The 26,876-nt window shown below is 48.9% G+C and overlaps 1 protein-coding gene across 1 annotated transcript in view; it reads left to right on the forward strand.

The window, feature by feature from the left end:
• Positions 1 to 26,876, forward strand: part of LOC119445334 (urease accessory protein UreD-like) — a 93,832-nt gene that overhangs the window by 33,498 nt on the left and 33,458 nt on the right. Inside the window, 2 exon segments of the mRNA XM_037709643.2 lie at positions 24,430 to 24,524; positions 24,527 to 24,628. Of these exon segments, the coding sequence (XP_037565571.2) occupies positions 24,430 to 24,524; positions 24,527 to 24,628 (197 nt within the window).

Genomic DNA, 26,876 nt, shown 5'->3' on the forward strand with positions numbered 1-26,876 from the left:
GCACGCCGTAGTGGGGGACTCCGGAAATTTTGACCACCTGGGGTTCTTTAACGTGCACCTAAATCTAAGTACACGGGTGTTTTCGCATTTCACCCCCATCGAAATGCGGCCGCCGTGGCCGGGATTCGATCCCGCGACCTCGTGCTCAGCAGCCGAACACCATAGCCACTGAGCAACCACGGCGGGTTCCTCACTCCCCAACAACCATGAAGGACCTAGTGGAAGGAGAGACCATTTCCCCGCAGGACTATCACCCTGGTGAGTGGCAAACTGTGCTCCGCGCTTATCGAAATCGGCCCCCGGCTTCGAATTCGTCCACCAAACCCAACTCAACGGTCTCGGTTCAAGCTAAGCCAAACGCCAGCAACGCAGGTGCGCCGACCGACGCTGCGTCTGTTGACATTCCAGCCGCGTTCAAGGAGACGCCTAACGCCAGCAACGCCGGTGCGCCGACCGACGCTGCGTCTGTTACCATTCCAGCCGCGTTCAAGGAGACGCCACAGCTGCTACGCACGACGCGTGCGGTCGTACAAAAAAGTAAACAACTCGCGGCGTTGCCGGTGGGAACGATCCGAGTTGTTTTTCGCCCGCGAGGTGGGCTCTCCCTGGACAAGCTTCCAGCTCCAAGTCTCCTGCAGGCATTGCGTACCTCACCCAGCTGCTCAGTGATGGGTGAACTGTACATCAGAGTCCATCCCACAAACAATACGTTCACGGTGGCGACGGTAGCGGAGGCAACAGCTCTCGCTTTAGTGAAAATACAGGAAATCACTATAGATGGGAAGAAATACCCGGTAGCCGCGTACATCGCGCCCCCTCCAGCGGCAGTAAAAGGCGTGATTTCCCGAGCATACTGGAATGAAACACCAGAACAAATCCTAAATGAATTGCGGCATCGTAACCCGGAGGCCGACATCATAGTGGCCCGTCGCATGGGGAAAACTGCATCCATTCTAATAACCTTTGCATCTGGTCCCGTACCCCACACCATTAAATATATGTGTGTGGTACACCGCTGCACTAAGTACAAGGGCAGCCCTGATGCCTGTACGAACTGCCGGAAACCTGGTCACAGGTACGATGTATGCCCTCTTCCAAAAACTGGGCTCTGCCCGCGGTGTGGCGAGAAGCACGAAACGCAAGAGGACCCTTGCAAGCCAAAATGCATTCTTTGTGGTGGGGACCACCTCACCGGTACAGGCTCATGTAAGGCTAGGACCCCCCAGCCTCGAAGACAGACAGTGAGGAAACCCAAGACAGCAGTGCCCACGGCGAAGGACTTTCCACCCCTAGCGCCTCATCAAGATCGTCAGCGAGCCTGGACTAAACCCACCAGTACACCCCCAACTTCACTGCGGGAGGAAGAAATAGCACACCTGCGGGAAGAGGTAAGGCACCTCAGGGCAGCCGTTAACTCTATCCCTTCCACTCTCCCACCCCCTTCATTACCAACACCCCAACTCTCCATACCCCCTCCCCAAGAGAAACGCCGGCAAGACGACACTCCAGACATAGATTCCAAATTAAAAGACTTTGTCCAACAGTTAGAAGCCAATATTCTGGCTAAAACTCAAAATTACATTGAAGCCACCATCACTAAGCTTACAGAAACGATTATTAGTCAGGTAACCACCGCCATTCTTCAACAAATACCACAAATAATTGCTGGAATGTCTTCACATACGCCAGCCGGTAACCCCATAGCACCTCCCATCCTTCGCCCGCCCACCCTCCAGCATGGCCATGCTGACGGGAAATAATCTCCCATTACGCATTCTACAATGGAACTGTAGGGGGTTTCGCTTCAAAAGAGACCCCCTGCAGCAGCTACTCTCTGCTTCCTCCACACCCCCTGATATAGTAGCACTCCAGGATGCTGGCACAAACGTATCGCTGCCAGGATATGCTCTGGTACCCTCTGACATCACTCCAAACCCCAGGGTTACCACTTATGTCCAAAATTTTGTACCATACACTTGTCATGTACTGAATTCTCCGGTGGCTCACACATTTCTAGAATTAATCCCGTCCACTCACAAATCCCATCCCCTCTTCATCCTTAACTGTTACCTCCTTCCGAGGCAACCGGCCTCGGAATGTATCACTCTCATTAAAGCCGCCTCCGTCATTGCAAAGAAGGACCCTCTCATTATCTTAGGGGACTTTAACTGCGCGCATGTAGACTGGGGGTACATGCGTACCAACAAGAGAGGAGCGGATTTATACAACACCCTTCAGATGCAGGGCCTTTCTGTATATAATGATTTCAGCACACCTACGAGAATCGGTAACAGTGTCACCACCGACACTAGCCCAGATCTCACCTTTGGCCGCAATATTCCCACGCCAGTATGGCGGAACTCCAATGAGGCCCTGGGTAGTGATCATTATATCCTAACTATAGAGTTTCACATTGCCAAAAAAGCTAAAAATTACCGTGTCCGAATGACTAGCTGGGATAATCTTCGTAAGCAGAGAGAGGCCAAAATATTAGAGTCCCCCTTTAACCTTCACACATGGATGACAGAACTCAGGCAGGACGTGCAAGCTTTTACGCAAACGTTCGACGCCGCCCCTGAAACTCCCATTGCAGATAGTAGGTTAGCGCACCTACTCCAAGCACAAAACAGTATTCTCACGCGCTGGAAAACCCAGAAACAGAATCGAAAACTTAAGCTCAAACTGGCACAGCTTCAAAAACAAATAGAAGAGCACAGCGCCGCCCTTAGTAAATCCAATTGGCACCAAATATGTGACGGACTACGAAGTAATCTTTCAAACTCCAGGGCCTGGAATCTTCTTCGACATATGATAGACCCCACTCAAACTAAAAAGCAAACCCGACTTACACTCAAAAGGCTTACGCATCAAAATCGTTGTAATCAGCAAGCACTCTTAAGCGAACTTCAATCAACTTATACCACTGTGGGCAAAGCTGTATCATATCCCGACTACATAGGCCCCGATCAACCCTCCCTCGACGCCCCTATTATGGAGGTTGAAGTCAGAACAGCCCTTATTAAGCTCCGAAACTCAACTCCTGGAGATGACCAAATCACCAATGTAATGCTCAGAAACCTAGATGACCGTTCTGTTTGCCTTCTCACCGAGTACTTCAATGAATGCTGGGAAAAGGGGGAGCTACCTGCTGAATGGAAGCATGGAAAAATAATTTTCATCCCCAAACCCAATAAGCCCATTAATGCCCAAAATCTCCGTCCTATCTCTCTGACTTCGTGCCTGGGCAAACTCTTTGAGCATGTCATCCTCACCCGTCTCACGCAACACATGGAATCCAATGGACTATATCCCCATAGCATGCTAGGATTTCGACCTCATCTCTCGGCACATGTAGGACGCCCTGCTACAGATTTCACATGCCATCCTCAATGATATGTTACACCACACCAGAGCAATCCTGGCAGTAGATCTCACTAAAGCATTTGACAAGGTTAAGCACAGTGCCATCCTGCAGAACATCCAAGAGCTGCAGTTAGGACCTAAGACCTATAACTATATTCGGGCCTTCCTAAACGGGCGCACCGCCTCCCTGCATATAGATAATATACAGACGCCCTCATTCACCCTTGGAAACATTGGCACCCCGCAAGGAGCGGTGTTATCCCCATTCCTGTTCAATATTACCCTCATTCCCCTGGCAAAGGCTCTCAGCCGCATCCCACACTTGGGACACACACTTTATGCGGATGATATCACGGTTTGGACCACATACGGCTCGGATGGCGACATAGAATCAACACTTTAAGAAGCAGCCACAGCTATAGCTACCCACGCGGCCAACATTGGCCTTGAATGCTCACCCACAAAGTCAGCACTCTTCATACTGCGGCCGCGCCGTGTCCCCATCGCCCCCATTGTGATTTATCTGCATGACGCTCCCATACCACAAACACCCACACTCCGCCTTCTTGGCCTGTACTTACAGGACACGGGAATAAACAATCTTGCCCTGAAATCACTAAAACAATCCACTTACTCCGTCATCCATCTTCTTAGAAGGATTTCAAACTCGCGAGCCGGTTTAGACGAAGCAGACAATCTCAAGGTGCTGCATGCCTTTGTGCTTAGTCGCATTCTTTACGCATCTCCTTACCTGAACCTCTCCACTGCGGACAAAGATAAAATCAACGCTTTAATCCGCATGGCTACCAAAGCAGCGCTCAACCTACCAAAGAACACTAGCACGGACAGGCTCTTAAAATTAGGAATGCACAACACTATACAAGAACTTATTGAGGCACATCGACAAACACAATACTTTCGCCTGGCTGGCACAGAAACAGGACGGCATATACTGGACTCTCTCGAAATTCGCATACCCGCACATGTTGTAGATTTAGTATCTCTCCCTCGCGCCATGCGCGCCGCGCTTATCATCAAACCCCTCCCTAAGAACGTCCACCCAGAGCACCATAAATCCCGCCGCGTCGCGCGAGCCAAAGCTCTCCATAACGCATATGGCACTTTAGAGGATGTGCGATGGGTGGATGCCGCGTGTGGTCCAGACCGTTCTGTAGCTGTGGCTTATCATCCAGCAGCCCCCCCACTCACCCACTTCATAGATTCCCACTGTACCCCGGAAGAAGCAGAGGAAGCTGCTATTGCCTTAGCAATCGCTCAAACCAATGTGGCTTACATAGTTAGCGACTCTAAAACAGCCATTCTTAACTTTGCCCGCGGACGCGTCCATGCCCCAGCGTGGCAAATATTGAGAATGTGGGTCCAAAATTCTGATAGACGTATTGAGCTCGTGTGGGTGCCGGCTCACTCTGGCAATCCCGGAAATGAGGCCGCCGATAACATAGCCCGAGGACTTGTAAGCCGGGCAAATGGCGACCCCAGCCGGGATTTCTCGAGGGAGCGGGCGCACACGTTCTCCGAAATTACCCAACAAGCACGCCTTGCCCGTCGACTCTACCTTCCTCCCCACCCCCGACTATCCCACTCCCAACAAATCCTCTGGAGGCGACTCCAGACCCGAACTGTTCCCACCCCTCAGCTCCTATCCCACTTTCGCCCCGTTTCGCCAGAGTGCACTCTCTGTGGAGAGTCGCACGCCACCTTAGACCACATCCTCTTTGGCTGCCCTGCCGATCCTCCCCCGCAGGGACAGCCCGCCATCGGAACATGGGAGGAATGGGAGGCCCTCCTTGCGTCGCAGGACCTGGACATCCAACTTCGCTGCGTGAACCGGGGTGCCAGTGCTATGGCCCTACGTGGCCTGGACACATGCGCGTAAAGTGAGGGCTGTGCGGTGGCCCTGGGCCCTTGAAGGGTCCAAACTCGCTCGCTTAATAAAGTTTTTCCATCCATCCATCCGTTCTTCTGCGCTGTTGAGCAGCATTTGCGCTCTCCTTCTCCATGGCTATACCACACTGGCAAACGCCAGTCGGAAGCGCAGCGGCTCCAGCGCAGTGTCAGACGGCGACTGCACAGCGAGCGCGCGCCGGCGCCAGTGCGTCTACCACGGCTACGACGTCAAGGCTGTTTCACATGGTGCGATTTTGCACTGCGATTTTCGCAGCTGCGATTTTCGCAGATGCGAAATTCGCAACGGCCATTTCACATGGTGCGATGTCAACAATGCGATTATGCGACGCCCAGAGTTGCTTGCTGCCAGATTTTGTCGCACACGCCGCATAAATTCGTTTAATGTAATGAAAAAGACGTGCGCGTTATAATATAATTGACCTCTCTTTATTAGGACCAAATAATACGTGCGTTTTGTAATTTAAAAACGCTTGAAAGTTTAGTTTGTTTTGGAGTGCGCAACAGCGGTTTGTGAAGTTCAATACGAGGAGAAATGGCGGACGTAAACAGCTGTTCGCTGGTTGTCGTTCAGCGTTGTGTGCTGTCTCGTGTGTGTTTTATGCCTGTGTCGTTCTACCTGCGGTTAAACAAATTACAAGAGGACCTATCAACAAGCCCCTATCGCTGTTGTCATCGCATATGCAGTATTCGGAATTCGGCTGCAGCGGAGTCGTCATGTCAACGCAGAGACCCTCGCGCTACCCGTGATTAACGTCAGCTTCTGAAAAACGGATGTGTGTGTGTGGATCTGTGCTCGTGATTGCGCATTAGCGGTTCCTGCTCCTAGCAATATTCTTGCACCAAACTTAGCAGCAAGCACCAACCCAAACGCTCACGTTTGCCCCTGAACAAAGCCGCAAATGATCTGTGTGTAATTACTGAACGTGCAATAGAATTTGTGTTGTGAACGTTTATCTTAGCGCCAGCCTAGCTCGTCCGTCTCGGCGCCTGTGCTGTAATTATTAATACAAGTGCTCTCTGAATATTTCGAAAGGCGTAAAAGCCGACACCACATTTTTTATATTTTTTTATTTTTTTTTAGGAGCTGCAGTCACTAGTGTACGTAGTATCGTATCATTCTGGCAGACATGGGCGTCGTCTATTTTCTCGTCCTGTTTCTTGCGCTATTAGTGTGCTGTGAATCTGTATCAAGAAGCTTAAAATATGCTGCAGTACGTAGCGCAGCCGCGTAGCCACACGGCTAACATTAAAATACCTTGTTAGGAGTACGTTTGTTTGTTTAATAACAAAATCGAACGCTAAAATTTTGTATTCTTGGTGGCAAGTGTAAGGTAAGAAGCTATCGAAACTATCCGCTAATGGCATGCGTGTGCTTCTACCTGCTTGAGCACATTATCTTAAAACAGGCTGAAAACCCCAGATAACCAAAAACATATGCAACTGGAACAGGCACTATGGTTCCTTTCCTGGAAATGAAAGCCAGCATCCCAGTCTGTTAAGCTAGTCATGTACTTAACCTATATTAGACCAATGTTAGAGCATGCTAACTGGAGCCATTTCAAACTGGGTTATTTGACCAAAATAAGAAAGTGCAAGGAAAGTGTCAAGGTACAGTCTAATCTGGTATTCCCGAACCGATTGTATTGGCAAAACTTTATGCCTCCCTGAATTGCCTGCATTAACCCAATGCTGAAAACAGGGGAAGCTGATTCCCTTTCTTGCTGCTGAAAAGCTGCTAGAATCTCAATAACAGACCACTTATGTTCTGAGAGAAAGTGAGGAGCACTGACAATATCTCTAATCTTTTGTATGAGCCTTCACCTTGAACGTAAATGGAATAAAAATATTTACCTTTGCAAGCCTCAGAATCCAAACATCCTCAAATTTTTGAGGAGCCACATTAAATTTTTGAGATACAGACAATAAAAAGTGTGCCTAAGTACAAGTGCACACTGAACACACTTGAGTGGTTGAGTGGCCAGCTGCGAATGCAAAAGCGTCCATAGCTGCTACCTGAAGGTAACTGCTAGGTTGCACTTGTGTTTCTCCTATAGCCCATGTACCTGGCAAGGGGAATGGTTATACGTAGTCCTGTGCTTTTTCTTTTTTTTTTTCAATAGGTGGTGGCTATCTGATTCCATCTGTTTATGTATTTATCATTTGTGTCCATCTTATGTGCATGTGTTTGTGTCATGTTCTGATTGTTATACGTGCAGTGATGCAAGCATCGTTTTTTTTTAATATGTTGCACTACAGTCATTTATTAAACTTTGTGTTGAAATGTACAAAATGTGGCCGCCCAGTAATGACTAGGACAGCCAGCAGGATTGGCAAAAGATATGATGCAGATCCAATGCACTTACTTGAATCGACATAGGCGAAGCTTTCACGCAACGGTCAGTTGAACTCTAGAAAACTAACTGCAGTGTTTACAGTTGTCCTTATTTCACCCGATGCAACACGTACTCATAGACAATGTTTGCTTATTCACCGCACAGGTCACATAATGTAATGTATGCATAGCACGGTGAACTCACTCAAACGTTGGCTCACTAAGACTTCGAACTAACCGTGAGTCTGAGTTCGTTTGAGCCTGACTGAGTAGAATTTTGGTGAATACGAGTAAGAGCAAGCTCAGTTGAGTAAACTTTTAGTGAATATTGTCATTTGGTAGTCAGGGAAAGCTGATCCAAGTATAATTTTAGTGAATATGAGTCAAAGCAAGCTCGGCAAGTAGATTTTTGGTGAATATGACTCAGTGCAAGCTCACCTGAGTAGAATTTTGATGAATATGTCGGAGCAAGCTTGGCTAAGTAGATATTGGGTGAATATGACTCGGTGCAAGCTTGCCTGAGTAGAATCTTTGTGAATATTAGTCAGATCAAGCTTGGCCAAGTACAATTTTGGTGAATATTAGTCAGAGCAAGCTCGTATAAGTAGAATTTTGGTGAATATGACTGAGCAAGCTCGATTGAGTAATGATGGGATATGGTTATACGAGTTTATGCAGTAATACATGTAAGTGCAGACTCATTAGCAGCATTGCCTCCATCTTGATGGGCTATACCTACGCCTCGTGATGAGTCTGCACACTTTATGAGCTGTGGACATGCAAGACCCACCCACACTTGAAAAGATCCTATCATTCACAGGAAGGAATGCAACCGGCTGACTTCACTGCACAATTTTGATCTGCTTTTCTTTAATGTGTTATCTACTACTTATAAAAACCAGATGTCTGCCTGCTTTTCGCATTATTGCATGTGTTTTACAGGAAGTAGAGACAGAGAAGCAAGAAAAGGCAAGGATGTTTATGGCTAAGTAGTTTCTTAGAGTACTGCGATATGTTACAACCAGCATAAACAAAAGTAATTCGATGCACTGAAGTAAGCGAAATGTGCAATTACCTTTTAATGTGAGGGTTAACACAGATGCAGTACGGATACAAAGTCTGCAACACACTGAAGGTTTATTGGTTTTTTTATTCAGGAGAAAAATGATGCATCAGAAAAATGAGAAAAGAACTGTTTAAATATTGCTTCGAAAATAAATTGGCAATACTGCTTATTCCCAGTCAAAGCGCGAAATATGCTATTGTAGAACATTCATTACGATATCCAGTTTGCACGTTCGCTTTGCGTCTCGCAGCGGAAGTAACAGAACCTTGAAATGAGATAATTCATTGGGGAAAATGCGCATGAAAGCCCTAACCAACTGACTGCAACTAAATGGTCGCGCGTATAGCGTGACCTATTGACCACAGCATTTGTCCGTAGTTGCATATTCTTTAAATTGTTCCGTCCGTAAAAGCATACCGCGATAAAACTGTGGCGTTTTCGTATATCGCGAGTTGTCTCCAGAACCAGAAAATTGGGACGACATCCGAAGGCCATGCCTTCCCGTGAGGGACACCTCGTAGTATTTACCAACTCGCAGTGCGTGTGAATAGCGGAAAATCACGCAAAAGTACGTACTATCAGCACCCGAAGCCAACCTAAAAAACAGCGTCGCCAGATTAGCAACGTAGCGTGTCAACAAACTCGTAGAAATCACAGAACCGAATCTGACCTACGAGTTTTTATCTGCATCGGTGCTGATGGTACGTACCGATTGCGCAATCCAAGGCTCCACTCAATTAGTTGCACTGTTCGAGGCTCGTTGATCCAATATTTATAGACAAAAAAGTATCTATAAACGTTGCGTTGAGCGACCGCCGCCATTTTCCAAAACAGACCGCGAAATACCTCTCGGCGCAATTTCGACGGGAAAATCGCAGCGATTGCTGCGACGTTGCGACGCTGCGACCAACCGGTTGGTCGCAGCCGAAAATCGCAGAATCGGCCCTGCGACTGCGATTTTCGTCGCATGCGACGGAAATCGCACTTCCGGTGCGATAATCGCAGTGCAAAATCGCACCATGTGAAACGGCCTTCACTCCTCTGGAATGCGCAGACCGGCGGCGGCGGAGTGCGCAAGAGGTGCCGGCTCCGGTGGCTCCGGTGCGCAAGCCGTGTGACATCACTGATCCTTGCGCATGCGCAGCACGGCTCTTGATGTGCCGCGCGAAACGGGCTTGGCTAGGCCAGTGTAGTTAACGCTACAAAATATGTTGCAGTTTCATCCGAAAGGCGAAGCATCAATTGCGATAGCAAATTAGTAGAGAGCTATGCGGAGTAAGGATAGTAGTTTTATCAGCTGTATAAACTTGGACATGCAGCAGCACCAGCAACGCGCAGAACTGTTGTCGACGCCATCGGCGTTTTGCCCGCGTTCGCACCGAACGCGCGCGGCGTTGGTGACTGTTGCCGGTGCCTCTGGCGGCGGCTCGGAGGTTTTCGACGAGATTAGAACGGGACACTCGACAAGCAGCGTCGGAAGTTTTAGGGGCGAAGCTCCTTATGGCGGCACCCGTTCCGTCCCCGTCGTAGTAGTAGTAGTAGTGTGTAACCAGTCTGAGAAAAATGAGAAAAAAATGTGGTTGATCCCTCTTATATAGGAATCGGTATAGAACACGAAAGTGAAACGTGTCTTCACAGAAGTAGTGTAATGTTTATTGCACATTGATATATAATGTCTATTGGTGTTTTGTGGCTAAAGCGCCCTTAGGCGTTGATGCACCCACGCTGACGCCTGGTGGCACGTCTCCTCCATCACGACTACCAACGTCGATGACCATGAGCAACCGTCGTGCATATGGAAGCTGCACTACGCTGCACACGCTAGCACAACGCGAAAGACGAAGCACGTAACTGACACACTAATACAACGCGCAAGACAAAGCACGTAACTGAATCGTCACCGAGTCAAATCAGCGCGTACAGCGCGTCGTAATTGCAGCCTCCGCGATCAACTTCAGAAACATTTTCAGAGCTAATTGCGGAGGCCACGCTCCGCTGTGCTGAGTACGGTGAACGCCACCTAGTAGTGAACGCCACGTTGGTAGTGCTTCTTGATGCCAGCGTCCCTTCGAATGCTGGCATCGAGGCGTCGTAGTGCTATAGTGCCTAGAATATACTTACTAGTGTGCCGACCGCGGGCTTTCCGGTGGCACGGAGAATGATGCCTTCCGCCGGCGGCCACCAGACGGCGATAGCCGTACGGACCGTGCTGTACGATAACACAATCTGTACGATAACACAAAGGGCAGTGCCTTGCTATTTGAGGCTCGAGCCGGTTGCCTAAGGACGAAAACATATCGGAACAAATATTCGGAATTAGATGAGACATGTGTATGCTGCAGTAAAGATCCAGAGACCACTCAGCACATCCTAATGGAATGCGACGGGATCCACCCAGCGAGAACCGTAGGTAACGTGCAACTCCCAGAAGCGCTTGGGTTTAAAGTGGAAGGAAACATAAACAGATCAGCCGTAGAGATCAGCAAGAGACGATTAGAGTACTGGTGGAAAAAAAGTAGGGAAAAGATGGATGCGACCTGATCTCTTAAAATCATAGGCAGCGGTACAAGGTAAATTTTTGAAAAAGAAAAATAATGATAGGTATACAAAAATGCAAGATGAAGAACATGTATAGTATACCTGATTAAATCAAGCAGGCTAGGTGACTATTTGTCGCCGCCCCGTTTCAAAGGGGATGCCAATAAATCATCATCATCATCATCGTGCTATGCCGAGCGGCGTCTCTAGCCAACGCGCGCGTGTGCGACAGACGCCAATGGGCTGTCCCAGCCCGTTTCGTTCTGCGGAGCGTTGGTTGAGGTGCAAAGCGTAATCGAAAGAATATGATTTGGTTGCACTTACAAACGATCGTAGGCACAGTTATCATTATAACGCTACACGATACGGGGTTTTTCTGCGAAAAATACCAATAAATAAATACGTGGTTTCCGAAGAAGTGTAGCTTTTTTCGACAGTAAACTATTATATGCGAGACATGTCCACAAATGCTAAATTCGCACCAAGTTGTATCTAATTGCCATAAATTAAATTAATTAACATAAATGACGGTAATTAAACAGGGCACATTTTCATGGGTGACACGCTGTCGACTAATTTTGAAGGAGCGCTCAATGTAGCAATTATTAAAGTGTTTCTCACAAGCGACAGCCGCCAGAGTTAGCCTTCGATCAGCCCTCTTATATTCTTCTCCCACTCGGCAAAACGTTCTGGCCAGTCAACAGGCGCGCTGAATAATTATTGAGACTTGCTCGTTGTTTGAGCGGTATCCAGTTGTACAATATGGGACAAAACAGGTGCTGTGTTTACGCCTCGTTTTCTGCGACGACATCTCGGTTCCGTCCGTGAACAGACACAAGTGCGAACCACGCGCACAGAAAGAAACCCAGCAATGACATGCGGAGGCACCACATGCTACTTGCTCGAAAGCTACAACGCGCCGCAACCGACTGCGCTTACGAACGCGCATCCGAAGTGCACCCGAAGCGCAAGTGACGCGTGATGCGCCGCTCGGTTAGCACGGTCCCAAACAGTGTCGCCGTCTGGGGGCCTCCGGTGGAAGGCATCACCGGCGGTGCCAGCGTCTCCCATTGGAAACGCCCGGCGGTCGGCACACTAGTAAGTATATTCTAGGCACTATAGTAGTGCTGAGACCACCGAAGCGTTCACTGTCGGTGCGCGTTAGTGTCATAATGCAGTACTTCTCTTTTCTGCTCGTAGGCGGCGGCACCGCCCCGAGCAAGAGCGCGGGTACACGGAGGAGTGTTAGATATATAAGGCGCGTCTGTGTAGCTCTCTGCAAATGCGTTTGTGGCGCAATGGCAGGGGTCGAAGGCCACTCTCCATGCCAAAACCCCAGGCACTTTCCCCAATTGACAGGACTTCCGTATGTAATTTGTTCGTTATCAGTAAGATTTGGTACACAATGCAGGTGTTATACTGTTCTCGGCTAAACATTCAGAAATTTCACCGCATATTTGCCGTGTTTGTGTGGGCCTCGAGTTGGGAGAGGTGTAGTCGGACGAACCTATTCAGGCGCGTCAAAGATGGGGGAGTAGGTCTGGGACACCTCTTTTTGCGTCAGCTCGTAAACAGATTTATATTTTTTCGAGACGTCAGGGACCCTTTCTTGCGCACTGTGTGTCAGATGAGAATAAGCAAAGCGCTACCAGATTTTATTGTTGCCACAAGCAGTATTCCCGGAACGCTTAAGGGTTTTTTTAAGGAGGTTGTCTCCACTGTGCGCTTCCTAAGTGTACGTTTTTCAAAGGATTACCTGAGTTCTGTCCAAAGAAAAAAGCTGTACAGGGATCTATGCGACACTGAATTTCCGGTTCCTTTATATAGATCCCTTTACAGAGGTAGCCAGGGCCAAAATTTACTAAAAAGGGTAAAGCGTATGCAAATTCCACCAGGGGTTAAAACCTTTTTTTTCAAGGTTCATACAGGAACGCTTTCAGTAAAGACAGTTTTGAAGGAAAAGGGTTTTTTTGTACCGTGGGGAACACATTGCTTAATCTGTAATCAACCCGAGACAATTGACCATGTTTTTCTACATTGTTGGGAGGGAGTGTTCTTGTGGGATGTTTTACAAAGGACAGTCAAAAAAGAATTCCCTCTAGATCCCTACGGTATCAGATATCTAGCGATTGAAAACGACGATGGGCTTCCTTTAGATCTGGTAATGCTCGTTGGCCTTCACAGTATCTGGCGCGCTAGAATGGCGGGCTATTACTGTGACCCAGACGCACGACCTGCGCGAATGTACTTCCGAGAGAGTATAAATGCCTTTCTGGAGGTGCAGAAGGCGCATGAATGCGCCCCGGAGTGGTTGTCAAGGTTAGAACCTTTGGCAACATTAAGAGAATTTTGATGTGATTGCAATAATGCTGGTTGGTAAATGTTACATATGATTTTCACGTGCTACTTCGTTGAACTGGGCTGTTGATAATTGAGTGAATTTTGCACATGAGACAATAAAGAAAAAAAAAGCGTTAAAAAAAAAGTTTGTGGCGCAATGGGTTAAACGCTCGGCGATCTATCGTCGCGGACCGAGAGGTCGTGGGTTCGATTTCCAAATTTTGCATGTTTGTGGAACTTTTTCTTCTGGTTTCTTTCTTTGTATTATGTTCTATGACGTATTTCCGTGACGGAAATACGTCAGTGAAGTCTTGGTGGACCCCGGCATAAAACACTTTCGTGTTAAAAATTCCGAAGTTGTGTCCGTAGCGCGGAATCGAACCAGGGACCCCTCGCTTCCGAGCGCGCGGCGTTAGCCCACTACGCCACGAAGCTTTTTTTTCTTTTTCTTTATTGCCGAAATAACACGTTACAGGGAACAAAACGTGGCAGCCAGACTTTGGCTACCGCGGCATTAAAATCTTTTCATACAAGCCAACACATCAAATACAGGGATCCAGTCTGGTGGATCGGCTAGAGCACGATACACATCTCGCACACGCACAACACTTTCGATAAAATGTTCGCGAACAGGGCGTACATTTTCATCAGCATGCCACTACGCCACGAAGCGGACATGGACACACGCACCACGATGGCAATAAATACCCAACATTAACGAAAGGCCGCGTTTCTAGCGCGTTTCTAACGCGTTTGTGCTAGCGCGTTACGGCCCGTGTAAGAAGCTGGTGTAAGACGCTGTGGCCTCTCCGCCTTACCTTCAACGCGTTTCGAACGCGCTGCCCAAAGCGGTGGCAAGTCAAGTTCAAGTCGAGGAGCGTTTATGAATACGGGGGGTATACTCTCTCAGCAGTCATGTGATGGCGTCGGCAAACGCGGTGCACGTTCCGGCATGTGTAAATGGCTGCGTAAGACGCTGTGGCCGCTCCCCCTTACTAGAGAGTACTGCACGTTTCTAACGTGTTTGTGCTAGCGTCCCCTTAAGCGGGAGATCCGATGATTCCCTCCGGAGCTTCGCCCACTCATCATCATTCACCTCGTGGATCTGCTGTCATTTTTTTCCTTTTTAACACGAAAGTGTTTTATGCCGGGGTCCACCAAGACTTCACTGACGTATTTCCGTCACGGAAATACGTCATAGAACATAATACAAAGAAAGAAACCAGAAGAAAAAGCTCCACAAACATGCAAAATTTGGAAATCGAACCCACGACCTCTCGGTCCGCGACGATAGATCGCCGAGCGTTTAACCCATTGCGCCACAAACGCATTTGCAGAGAGCTACACAGACGCGCCTTATATATCTAACACTCCTCCGTGTACCCGCGCTCTTGCTCGGGGCGGTGCCGCCGCCTACGAGCAGAAAAGAGAAGTACTGCATTATGACACTAACGCGCACCGACAGTGAACGCTTCGGTGGTCTCAGCACTACGACGCCTCGATGCCAGCATTCGAAGGGACGCTGGCATCAAGAAGCACTACCAAAGCCACCTAGGTGGCGTTCACCGTACTCAGCACAGCGGAGCGTGGCCTCCGCAATTAGCTCTGAAAATGTTTCTGAAGTTTTCGCGGAGGCTGCAATTACGACGCGCTGTACGCGCTGATTTGACTCGGTGACGATTCAGTTACGTGCTTTGTCTTGCGCGTTGTATTAGTGTGTCAGTTACGTGCTTCGTCTTTCGCGTTGTGCTAGCGTGTGCAGCGTAGTGCAGCTTCCATATGCACGACGGTTGCTCATGGTCATCGACGTTGGTAGTCGTGATGGAGGAGACGTGCCACCAGGCGTCAGCGTGGGTGCATCAACGCCTAAGGGCGCTTTAGCCACAAAACACCAATAGACATTATATATCAATGTGCAATAAACATTACACTACTTCTGTGAAGACACGTTTCACTTTCGTGTTCAATACCGATTCCTATATAAGAGGGATCAACCACATTTTTACCACCTTCTCGCCTCGCAACGTTTTATTGCGATAGCAATTATATGGACACTCAAAGCGGATTTCTGCCGTCGGCGTCGCCGTCGCCGTCAGGTTCCGTATGACGTCAACAGCGATGAAATCGTCGCCGCGCGCCGTATGCTGTATGTGCGAGTGAAAGAGCGCGAGGGACGCGCGCTTTCACGGGGAGCGAACGCATGGCGGAGAGCTAACGCGCGTTCTGCGCCGTGATCCCTGAAGGGCTGCAGAATTAAGCGTCTCTTTCCTCCTTTACAATCACCATAATGTTACGCGCGAAGGAGACCGTTTATCACCCTTACGGATGAAGGGGGCCGTTTATTGTAGGTCGTGAAGGTGAGCGCAAGAGTGGCCAGCTGGTTGATCAACTCAGTGTCGTCCTCCTCTTCTTTTCCAACCCGGGACCGCAAGCACGTTCACCAGTCATCGTTCTTCTCACTCGCGCGTGCGTGCAACATTCCTCTCGTCGCAGACGAATCCCGCCGGGCGAGTCAATCCAGTTGTCTTGACGTGAACAATTTCAATCGGGCGACATGGACCATGCACTTGGGTCTTGGCAGCTCTTACCACTCGCTGTGAGGCGAGCTATGGTGTAAGTGACCTCTGTGAGTCTGTTAAGAATAACAAACGGTCCATCGTAGGTGACCAAAAGCTTTTGGCATAACCCGCGTTTCCGCACAGGAGTTCACAGCCGCACTAAATCACCAGGGCGATAGGTCACCGGACTGTGGCGAATGTCGTAGCGTGCTTTTGATCTGTCCTGCGATGCCAAAGTGCGTAAACGAGCAATACGACGCGCCTCTTCGGCAAGGCAGAGGGTCTCGGCGACAGTGGGTTTTTGGGGTTTACAGAAAGGTAAAATAGTGTCGATCGTGTACCGGGGTGGCCGTGCGTACAGCCGGAAGAAAGGGCTATAGGCGCTAGTCTCGTGCTTGGTGGTGCTGAACGCGTACGTGATAAAAGGCAGTCAGCCATCTCATTTCTTGTGGTTGGGTGAAACATACATAGATAGCATGTTTATAATTGTTCGGTTGGTGCGCTCCGTAAGGCCATTCGCTTGTGGATGGTATGGTGTCGAGTGACGCAAGTGGGTTTCACACAAAAGAAGGAGCTCCTCCACGACATCTGCTGTGAATTGCCGTCCACGGTCGCTGATGATCACGCGAGGCGGACCATGTCGCAGGATGACACATTGCAGCAGGAACGTTACAACGTCAGTGGCAGTTGCTGAGGGCACGGCCGCCGTCTCGCAGTAGCGTGTGAGGTAGTCGACGCAAACAATTATCCACCGATTTCCCTTGGCTGATTTTGGAAAAGGGCCCACGAAGTCAATGTCCACTTGTTGGAAAGGCGTGTTTGGAGGCGGGATCGGCTGCAGGAGACCAGCTGGAGTAGTAGATAGATGTTTGTGGCACTGACACTGCATGCAGCTGGCCACATACGTCTCAACAGACTGTCGCATTCCAGGCCAAAAAAAAAAGCGTTCCTGAATACGTTAGAGCGTCCTCGCCGACCCTAAATGGCCAGATGTAGGGTCGTCGTCGTCAGAATCGCTATGCGAAGACTGCCCGGCACCACTAGAAGAAAACGTGCGCCAGTGCTGGAAAAGTTCTTCTTATATACCAGTCCATCACGTACACAGAAATGGTTTGCTGTAGTAGAGGTGGTCGTAGTGGTGAAGAGCGGTGTTAATTTAGCGGCATTTTGCTGTTCGCCTTTGAAACAGTCGAGGTCTGGAAACCTCAGCGACACAGAAGCCACAAGGTGATCGAAGTCGTCGGCGTCACAGTCTGTAGTGCTAAGTGGCGTACGCGAGAGGCAGTCCGCGTCAGCGTGTCGTCGACCACTCTTATAAGAGACGCTGAAGCTGCATTCTTGTAGTCGGAGCACCCAGCGTGCAAGGCGGCCACAAGGGTCACGAAGATTTACAAGCCAACACAATAAGTGGTGGTCGGTGACAACTCTGAAGGGGCGTCCATACAGGTAAGAACGAAACCGTTGAACCGGGAATATTACCGCGAGGCATTCTTGTTCCGTGACAGTGTAATTCGGGTCGGGCCTACTTAATGAGCAACTTAGCGACTTGCATATGCGATCACGTGTTCGCGGTCACCCTGGCGTTGAACTAGGACGGCACCAATACCTGTGCCACTGGCATCCGCATGGAATTCTATCGGAGCTGAAGGACTGAAGTGTTGAAGAACAGGTCGTGATGTCAGCAGAAACTTCAACTGACGAAAAGAAGAGTCGCACTCCGGAGTCCACTCAAAGGGGATGTCCTTTCGTAGCAGACATGTCAACGGAAATATATATAGACATGTCAGCAACAATATATATGGATAAAACGCAACTTCTTCCGTCGCGCGAAAGGCCGTGGGGGGACGGGAGGGAGGGAGGGGAGGCGACATTTAGCTGCGGCACCAAATGCGTAATTATATAAAAACGTTGCGAGGCGAGAAGGTGGTAAAGACTTCCGACGCTGCTCGACGAGTGTCCCGTTGTGATCTCGTCGAAAACCTCCAAGCCGCCCCCAGAGGCACCGGCAACAGTCACCAACGCCGCGCGCGTTCGGTGCGAACGCGAGCAAAACGCCGATGGCATCGACAACAGTTCTGCGCGTTGCTGGTGCTGCGGCATGTCCTATTTTATAGAGCTGATAAAACTACTATCCTTACTCCGTATAGCTCTCTACTAATTTGCTTTCGCAATTGATGCTTCGCCTTTCGGGTGAAACTGCGCCATTTTTTATATGAACACGCATTTGGTGCCGCAGCTAAACGTCGCCTCCCCTGCCTCCCTCCCCTTCCCCCCCCCCCCCCCGGCCTTTCGCGCGACGGAAGAAGTCGCGTTTGCTCTCCGCCGTGCGTTCGCTCCCCGTGAAAGCGCGCATCCTTCGCGCGCTTTCACTCGCACATACAGCATACGGCGCGTGGCGACGATTTCATTGCCGTTGGACTCTATACGGAACCTCACGGCGACGGCGAAGACGACGCCGACGGCAGAAATTCGCTTGGAGTGTCCATAAAATTGATATCGCCATAATAACATCACATACTCGTCAGTTACGTCATGATTAACGACAATAAAATCACGTGTGGCGCATACCTGCATTGGATATGCGGATATGAGCCAGGGATGTGCGGGTATGAGCCAGGGACAAGAAAAAAGAAAGAAAGAAGGAAGGAAGGAAAGTAATAGAGAAAGAAAGAAAGAAAGAAAGAAGGAAGGTACGAAAGAAATCACGCGTGGCTCATACCCGCGTTGTATATGTGGGTATGAGCCGCCTAGAACAGCAGCAGGAGAGATCTCGTCGGCGTCGCGCCAACGCCTATGGTGATGATGGGGGGGGGGGGGGACTTTCTGCAGCAAACGTACTACTTGGCCATCACGGCGAGCGAAAACCAGACGCCGGCGTCCTTGCTCCTTCTTTGGCGAACATACCGAAGACGCTTAATATAATCACTAATGACAATATATAAATTCACTATAGCAATATTCACTACAGCAGACCCAGCATAGCCACAGCTTTGATGGCTTCCATCTTCACAATGGTGGAAAGGCTCTGAATTTTTCTCTGTAGTGCTCTATATAGTTTTATTTGTTGTAGGATGCAGAATTGCATAATTCCCTATACTCCTACCATAGCCCTAACTACGGCTGCAGTATGTAAAAATGAATGAATGCATGAATGAATGAATAATAAATAAATAAATAAATAAATAAATAAATAAATAAATAAATAAATAAATAAATAAATAAATAAATGAAAGATGTCGCAGTTTCGCCCGAAAGGCGAAGCATCGATTGCGATAGCAAATTAGTAGAGAGCTATATACGAAGCAAGGATAGTAGTTTAATTGATCATATAAAGTTGTAGGATAGGATAGGAATAAACTTTATTTGTCCAACGGTTATGGCTGTTAGTGCCCGGGGCTAGGCTGCCAGGGGCACCGGCAACAGTTGTAAACATTCGCTAACTAAATAGACAAGCATGGCGTCACGCCTGCACAGGAAAACATCAACACATCTCCCTCGATGATCGCGGAAAGTCGCTGTGAAAACGCCGGAGTGAGAAAGCGCGCCAGCAGCAGCGGGCAAATTGACCTTCGCGCTGCCTCTAGTCTCGCTTCAATGCGAATGAAACGGCGAAAGCACAGCGCATACGAAGCTACCGGCACTCGGCGCATGCACTTTTGTCCCCATCGCAGATCGCTTCGAAAATGAGGCCGGCGCGGGCGCGCACTTCGCCCGCATCGCAGATCGCTTTCAAGATACGGCGCAGCCGCGCTGTGAGCAGCAGCTGACGGAGCAGAACGTCCCCTCCCCCCTCTGTCCGTCGCCTCGCCCCGTGCCTCGCGCGCACGACAGACGACCGCGCGCTTCGGGCCTGCTTTAGTCACTCGCGTTCGCTACATTGAGCCGCGATAGCCGGCTCCCCTCGTACGCTTTCACTCGCACACACTGCCTATACGGCGGGCGACAACGATTTTATCGCCCTTCGACTCTATACGGAACCTCACGGCGACGGCAACGGCAAAATTGCGCTTCGAGTGTAAATATACTTGCTATCGCAATAAATAAATAAATAAATAAATAAATAAACAAATAAATAAATAAATAATAAATAAATAAATATTCCTGTGTATATTTAGTTTATTCTGTCTCACGAAGAAAAAAAGAAAGAACAGCTGCAACCATTAAGATATTCATGTACTATCGACCAAAAACTTTAAGGGCCATGTTACTATATGGAGTGTCGGTAGTAGTGACGGAGAGCTTGAGGCTAGGTTGCAGGATGTGGTAACACTTACGGAAGAGTATTTGACTCCTATAGGGCTCAAGTGCTCCACTAAAAAGTTGGTGTTGTTGATATTCAAATCTAAGAAGCTGGGTCGTAGGCTGAAGGATCGGATACCGGAAGTTGAGACTTGCGGTATCCATCCATACTAGGGATGAGTAGTTGAACTCAAAGTTGAGGCTATTAGGGTCCTGGGTTTGGTAGTGGAATCAAATGGATCGAATAACAGAACCATTCAGTATATTACCAAGTAGACGGAGGCGGCCATAAGGCTTATCAGAAGGATCTCAAATAGGCATAGGAGTTTAGGAGAAGAGGGTGCGATGCAGCTGGTTCACGCATTTATTCTGCTTCATTTCTCGTACCTGGCAGCTATGCTAAATTGGAATATGGGGGGAGAAAGATAAGCTGGAAGATTTAATTAGAAAAGCCGTTAAGGCGTCGCTGGGTCTGCCTGTGAGTAGGACAAACGATATGTTGTTGCGACTGGGTTTGCATAATACTTTAGATGAAATTGCCGAGGCTCAGCGTACGGCACAGAGAGAGCGGTTGCTAGGTACACCAGCGGATAGGTATATCTTAGAGTCAATTGGAGAATTGGTGGCTGTGTCGTGCGATGGGGCGTGATCACACGAGTTGAACGTGAACCTTAGGACCAATATCATGGTTCGTCCGTTTGCGTGGAATGTGCACCCTGTGCACATGCATTGTAGGGAGGCGGATGGCGAGAGCTAGGACTTTGTTGCGAGAAGCAAAGGATCAGGAGGAGGAGTCTGCGTTTGTTGACGTGGCATGGATTAATGGGAAGGATGTTTATTCGGTGGTAGTGGTAGATGGAAAAGGGAGCGTTCGGAATGATGCTTTCATTTATACAAAGGATCCGGGGGTTGCTGAGCAGGTGGCTATTGCTTTAGCACTACTTGATTCAGAAATAATTTTGGTGTTTAGTGACTCGCGATCTGCGATTGAAGCCTTCTCGAGGGGACTTGTTGCGGAACCGGCTTACAGACTGCTGCAGGGTAGGGATATCACTCCGCATACAGCTACTTGGTTCCCGGCGCACATGGGGTCAGTGGAACCTCAACGAGGTAGCGCACAGGGAGGCGCGAGGATTAGTGAGGCGTGCCCTCCCTGATGGGGCTGGATCTCCTGCTCCTGAGTTCAGGGACCACATGTTAACCTACAACGAGATCACCAAGCACTATTACTTAGGGCGCAGCGCATTCCCCTCTGCCACATTTTAAATTAAATAGGCCGCAGGCGGTTACATTAAGGTTTCTGCAGACACGGACGTACCCTAACCCGTCGTCACGAATAAAATGAATCCGGACTGCGGGGATTCAGTCTAACGTAGTAAGTGTGGGGGTTTGCTCGATTTAGAACACATGCAAGTTGGCACTGCTCGGCGTTGGCCGGTGATGGTTCTCAAGGTAAACGGTGGTGGCAGCGGATGCTGCACAGTGAAGTGCTGGCGGACCAACTTAGGGCTGTCCAGAGGGCCCGTGTGGCGGCAGAGGGGCTCGGCCTCTCTGTCCCGACGTGGAAGCGGCCCGCATCAGTCCCAGACTGATTCCTCAGGACCCGAATAAAGTTCTTCATGCCACGCGGGATCTCAGAAAACGCTAAATATCCGAACAGCATTCAAAAGTAGCCAGTCAAACCGTACATCACAATGTTGTTCGCATATACCAGTCGAGGCTGGAAATGGGAATACTAGGCTGCGTTTTGAGGCTGCGGAGATATTCAGCTTTGTGTCAGATCCCTTGGTCTGTAAGCTTTCTTGGTCGATAGTACATTTGAACTAACTAGAAATTGGCAGATTCCACGTGCTGTGGAAATCGGTTTAAGCGAAGCTTTCATTGGTGCTTACGAACCTTGTTTAACGATTGTTTGTCAACTATAGAACACACGGCCAGGTTTGACAGATTTTCAGCGAGAAACGCCTTGCTTGTGGCGCCCGAACATGCGGACACCACTCATGACGACTAAAGAATTTGGACGACTGCATGAAGACGAAGGTGTGACGACGATGGCAGGACGGCACTGTAATGACTGCGACAAAATGACGACGATGGCAAGACGAAGAACAAAGAATGTGGGGCTTGACGCGCCAAAACAACGATATGATAAATGATGCACACTGCAGTGGAGGACTCCGTAAATGTTGACCACCTGAGAGCCTTGAACATGCAGCCAACGTACGGCACACGAGTGTTTTCGCATATAGCCCCATCGAAATGCGGCCGCCGTGGCCAGGATTTGATCCCGCGACCGGGTACTCAGCTGCACAACAACATAGCCGCTAAGCCATCACGGCGGGTGAAATGACGAAGAACGAATGACAACGATGAAATGAAGACGACTGTATGACGACTACGGCAAGAAAACAACGGAATGACGATGGTGGGACGACGGTGACGGTGTGCTGCCGATGTTATGACAATAGGATTATGATTTTAGCAGCGGCGCTGCTTAAGCCGACCGCAAGTCCGTGACGCGTTAACAGAAAATGTGGGCCGATCCTGGCGGTAGTGCAGAAAGGGTGCAAGCGCAATGGCACATACCCCAGTGAACTAGCGAAGCTGAGCCTGGCTAAGCATGATTGGAACTACTTAAGCTTAGTCAATCGATAGCCAATCAATAGCTAATCTACAATAGATCAATAATCAATAAATTCCGGAATATGCTGTGGATTACTTGGTAGTGCTTAGCCTAGCCCAAAAAGCCAGGACTAGCTATGTGCCCATCAGCTCCGCTGTCTCTTTAGCATTGCGCCTCCAGTGCAAGCTACGCAAATTTTTTGTAGGATTACAACCATCTGACGATGACGTTGGGACGATATGTAGTGATGAAAATGAGATGACGATGCTGGAATAACGACTACTGTATGACGACAAAGGCGTGCCGATGACCGCATGACGTTTATGGTATGACGAAGATGGAACGATGACGGTAAGACCGCGATTGGATGACGACGGCGGCATGATTACGGTGGCGTAGCGCGACGAGTAAAATTATGAAGCTGGAATGATGTAACGACCACAGCGGCATCGCGACGAAGGCATAACCCCGGATAGGACAACGATGGCCTGACTACGACGGCTCGATTACGGCGGCGTAATGACGACAGTAAGTGAATATCGGGATGATGACGACAGCATCACTACGACTTCGTGAAGACGACGGAATGACGATTACGAAATGACGACGACGAGTGATAGTATAGTGATGGAAATGGAGTGTAAACGGTGGAAGGATGATGATGAGATAGCAACGAAGGAACGATCAGATCGAATGAAGGCGATGACATGATGACCATGACGTACGACATGACAATACCGCCGTGGTTGTGTTGTAGCTCACGTCCGCTCTCACGTTACACCTCGGTTTCCTCGGTTTCCACTTATATCCTCTGATTGTCTGCTATATATTAGGTACCAGTCGACCGTGCGAGATGGACACCTTCGAATATGTATTTAGAATTGTACCCGCCGAGATACTGGCCGACCCATCAGCAGCCAGCAGCCCCAAGAAACATGGGAGGGGAGGCGAGGAAGGCTTCGCTTTAATATTAACACGATGCCATTACGTCTCGCGCACCAGAAAGACAGACGGTATAAGACATCCCGTTTCTTCCGAAACGCTTCCCGAGATTTTGGCACTGCGGTCGCTCCGTGTTATGCGTCTCCTCATGCGGTGCCTCACTACCTAGTTACGATCGCATACATTCGTAGATATCAGTTCGGCGTTAGCCCCCAGATATCCCAAATAAACACCGCTGCTCAAGGAGGAAAACGACGGCGGCAGCAAACAAGCGACGCCAATGGCCTTGGGGGCATTGCCGAGTACCTCGCATAAGCTAACAATGATTTCAATGTACTATATGACATTGAATGAAATTTGTTGAGTCTCACGAACTTTTTGCAGGACTTCGATTATACCAGAGCCCTCGCTACAGTAGGTAGTTTAGTTCTGGTGGACTGGTTTGCTCTATTTGAAGCTTCCGTACTGTGATGTCTAAGCTTGCTGTTGCTTTGCAAAGGCTGGCGTCGACAATCAATGTTCACGTGGAAAGCGAGCTGGTTCTCCGTGAAGCCGTCGACATGGCTGCCATCGCGGGCTTGTCTCTCCAGCAGTCCATGGCGCGTACGATGTCACTGGCGTCTGCGTGCTGCTCGGTCCCTACGTGGCACCACTGGCGGCTAGCATCTGCAGCCAGCTGGAGAGACGCGAGCCGTACGGTGAGAAAACACCACGCACTCGTCGCGGTTAATGTCGTGTGTGGAATACTGTATTTTATAGAGGTTAATGGTGAGTTCGAGGCAGATAGGATCCGATGCGATGAGTGCTATACATGGTTACTTCAGCCTCGTCATTTTTTAAGCGAAGCTTCTTTTGCCTCTCCCTTCGACTTTCCCACTGTTGCTGCTGTCCCTGTCTTGCACGCCGCGTCGGGAGGCAGTTCAGAGCGTGTATATACATGGAACAAGCGTGGCAGACAGGAAAGACGACGCGAGAAACTCGTTTTGACCTTTCCATCGTGTCGCCCCTCGACTGCTATAATTATCCGTGACCCCCAGCAAAATCATTTAAGAAACTGCACCTTTGTATTAACGTGCAACAGATCAGAGGGGAAGTAGATAGAATGGCAAAAAGGAGGTAGCGAGAGGAGGCAGAAAATAGGTAGAACCGACGCAGTCACGAAACGGGGGAATTCGCATAATTTTTCGTGTGTTTAACTTGCGTGCGCTACGCTTACTTTCTTCAAAAATGAGCTGAATAGCTATAATGCATGTACTGATAAGTAAGTCACAAGTCGTTTCATTTCGTCGAGCGTTACTTAAAGACTGAGGCATTAGGCAAAATGCCTATGTTTTTCCCCTTACCTCTCTATCGTGCTTATTTAAGAAATGAACACGAACTACGAGCGTATGTTGTAAAATAAAGGATCCGAGACTGATCAACTGTTTACTGATTTCATTCGATCCTCTTCTTCTTCTTCTCTCTCTTCACTTTCTCTTCTTCTTTTGACCAGGACGTTACATTCTCCGGGTCTCTTATTGCCATCCTTCCGCGGATGGTAAGGCACTAGGTTACCTACAGTTGTAACTTCTGTCTTGCCTGCTGGTCCTTCAAAGTGCACAGACTTCAGTATACCTTGCTGCTTTACCATTTTGAGGACGACATAAGGGCCCGTGAAAGCAGTCTTCGAACGATCAAGACCTTTTCGTACTAGCACCATGTCTCCAGGTTGTACGTTGGGCACATGCGTTGCAGGGCGTGAGTCGTAATATTTTTTCATGGTACGTTTATACATATGGTATTCTGACGTCTTCTTGCGTTCTGGAATATGGATCGTCCCTACTATGCCAAGTTCGTGATTTGCTGGTAACCACGTTGTCTTCTGAAAGGCAGCAAACTGAGGGCTACAGCCAAGTCCAGCTGTGTGGGATTGATTGTGATGCCTAACCGCTGCCTCAAGAGCACACGTCCATCCTCCACGAAATTCTGCGTATATAGAAATGAAGGTCTTCAAGTCACGTATGAGACGTTCTGCTAGAGCATTTCCTTCCGGGTGATATGGTGCTGAAAATCTCAAAGTGATACCCTTTTCTGCTGCCCACTGACGGAGCCTCTCGCTGCGGAATGCAGGTCCATTATCAGACACAATCACCTTGGTGTGTCTAAATGCCTCTCTTTCCATCAGTGCAATCACACTGTTTGCATCTTATTTTCCGGGCTTGGCCGCCGCCATACGTGTGCACTGGTCAACAGCCACTATAAAAAACTGAGTCCGGCGCACACCCTCCTCTTTCTTTTTGATTTCAGCGAAATCGAGATGGACGACTTCGAAGGGGACATCTGAATACAAAGGAATGACCATTTGGTTTCCTTTTGGGCGGAACTTGGCTTTGATAGTCTGACATTGATGACAGGTCTTGACATAATTCTCTACATCGGCTTTCATGTTCTTCCACGTAAAACGTTTCTGAATCTTCCAGTAAGTCCGCCAAAAGCCATCATGCCCCCCTGAGTGTGGACTGTCATGATAGAGCCGCAATATTTTGGATATGCAGCTTTGAGGTACAACAAACTTTCCGTCGATTAATTTTAGTTCTTCAGTATCTTCCCATACACTTGCGACGTCTGCCCCTTGGTCGTTGTTTATTGGTGGTATGTGCAACCTTGATAACGCGTCCGCGTCAGGTAGCTTTTCACCAGGTCTGTGGCTAACATCAAACGTGAACTGCTGAATTTCGCTAATCCATCTTGCCACTCTTCTCTTCGGTTGTGTAAGGCTCAGAAGGTACGTCAAAGCCTGATTGTCCGTGAAAAGCTTGAACCGACGGCCCTCCAAATAACTCCTGAAAAATCGTAACGCTAGCACTACTGCTAGGGCCTCCTTTTCCGTGGTGGTGTAATTTACTTCCCCTTTTGAAAAGGTGCAGGAGTAATAGCCAATGACCTTTAACTGGTGGCTTCTGTCTT

Source organism: Dermacentor silvarum, chromosome 3 (genome assembly GCF_013339745.2).
Source record: "Dermacentor silvarum isolate Dsil-2018 chromosome 3, BIME_Dsil_1.4, whole genome shotgun sequence".
Lineage (NCBI taxonomy): Eukaryota > Metazoa > Arthropoda > Arachnida > Ixodida > Ixodidae > Dermacentor > Dermacentor silvarum.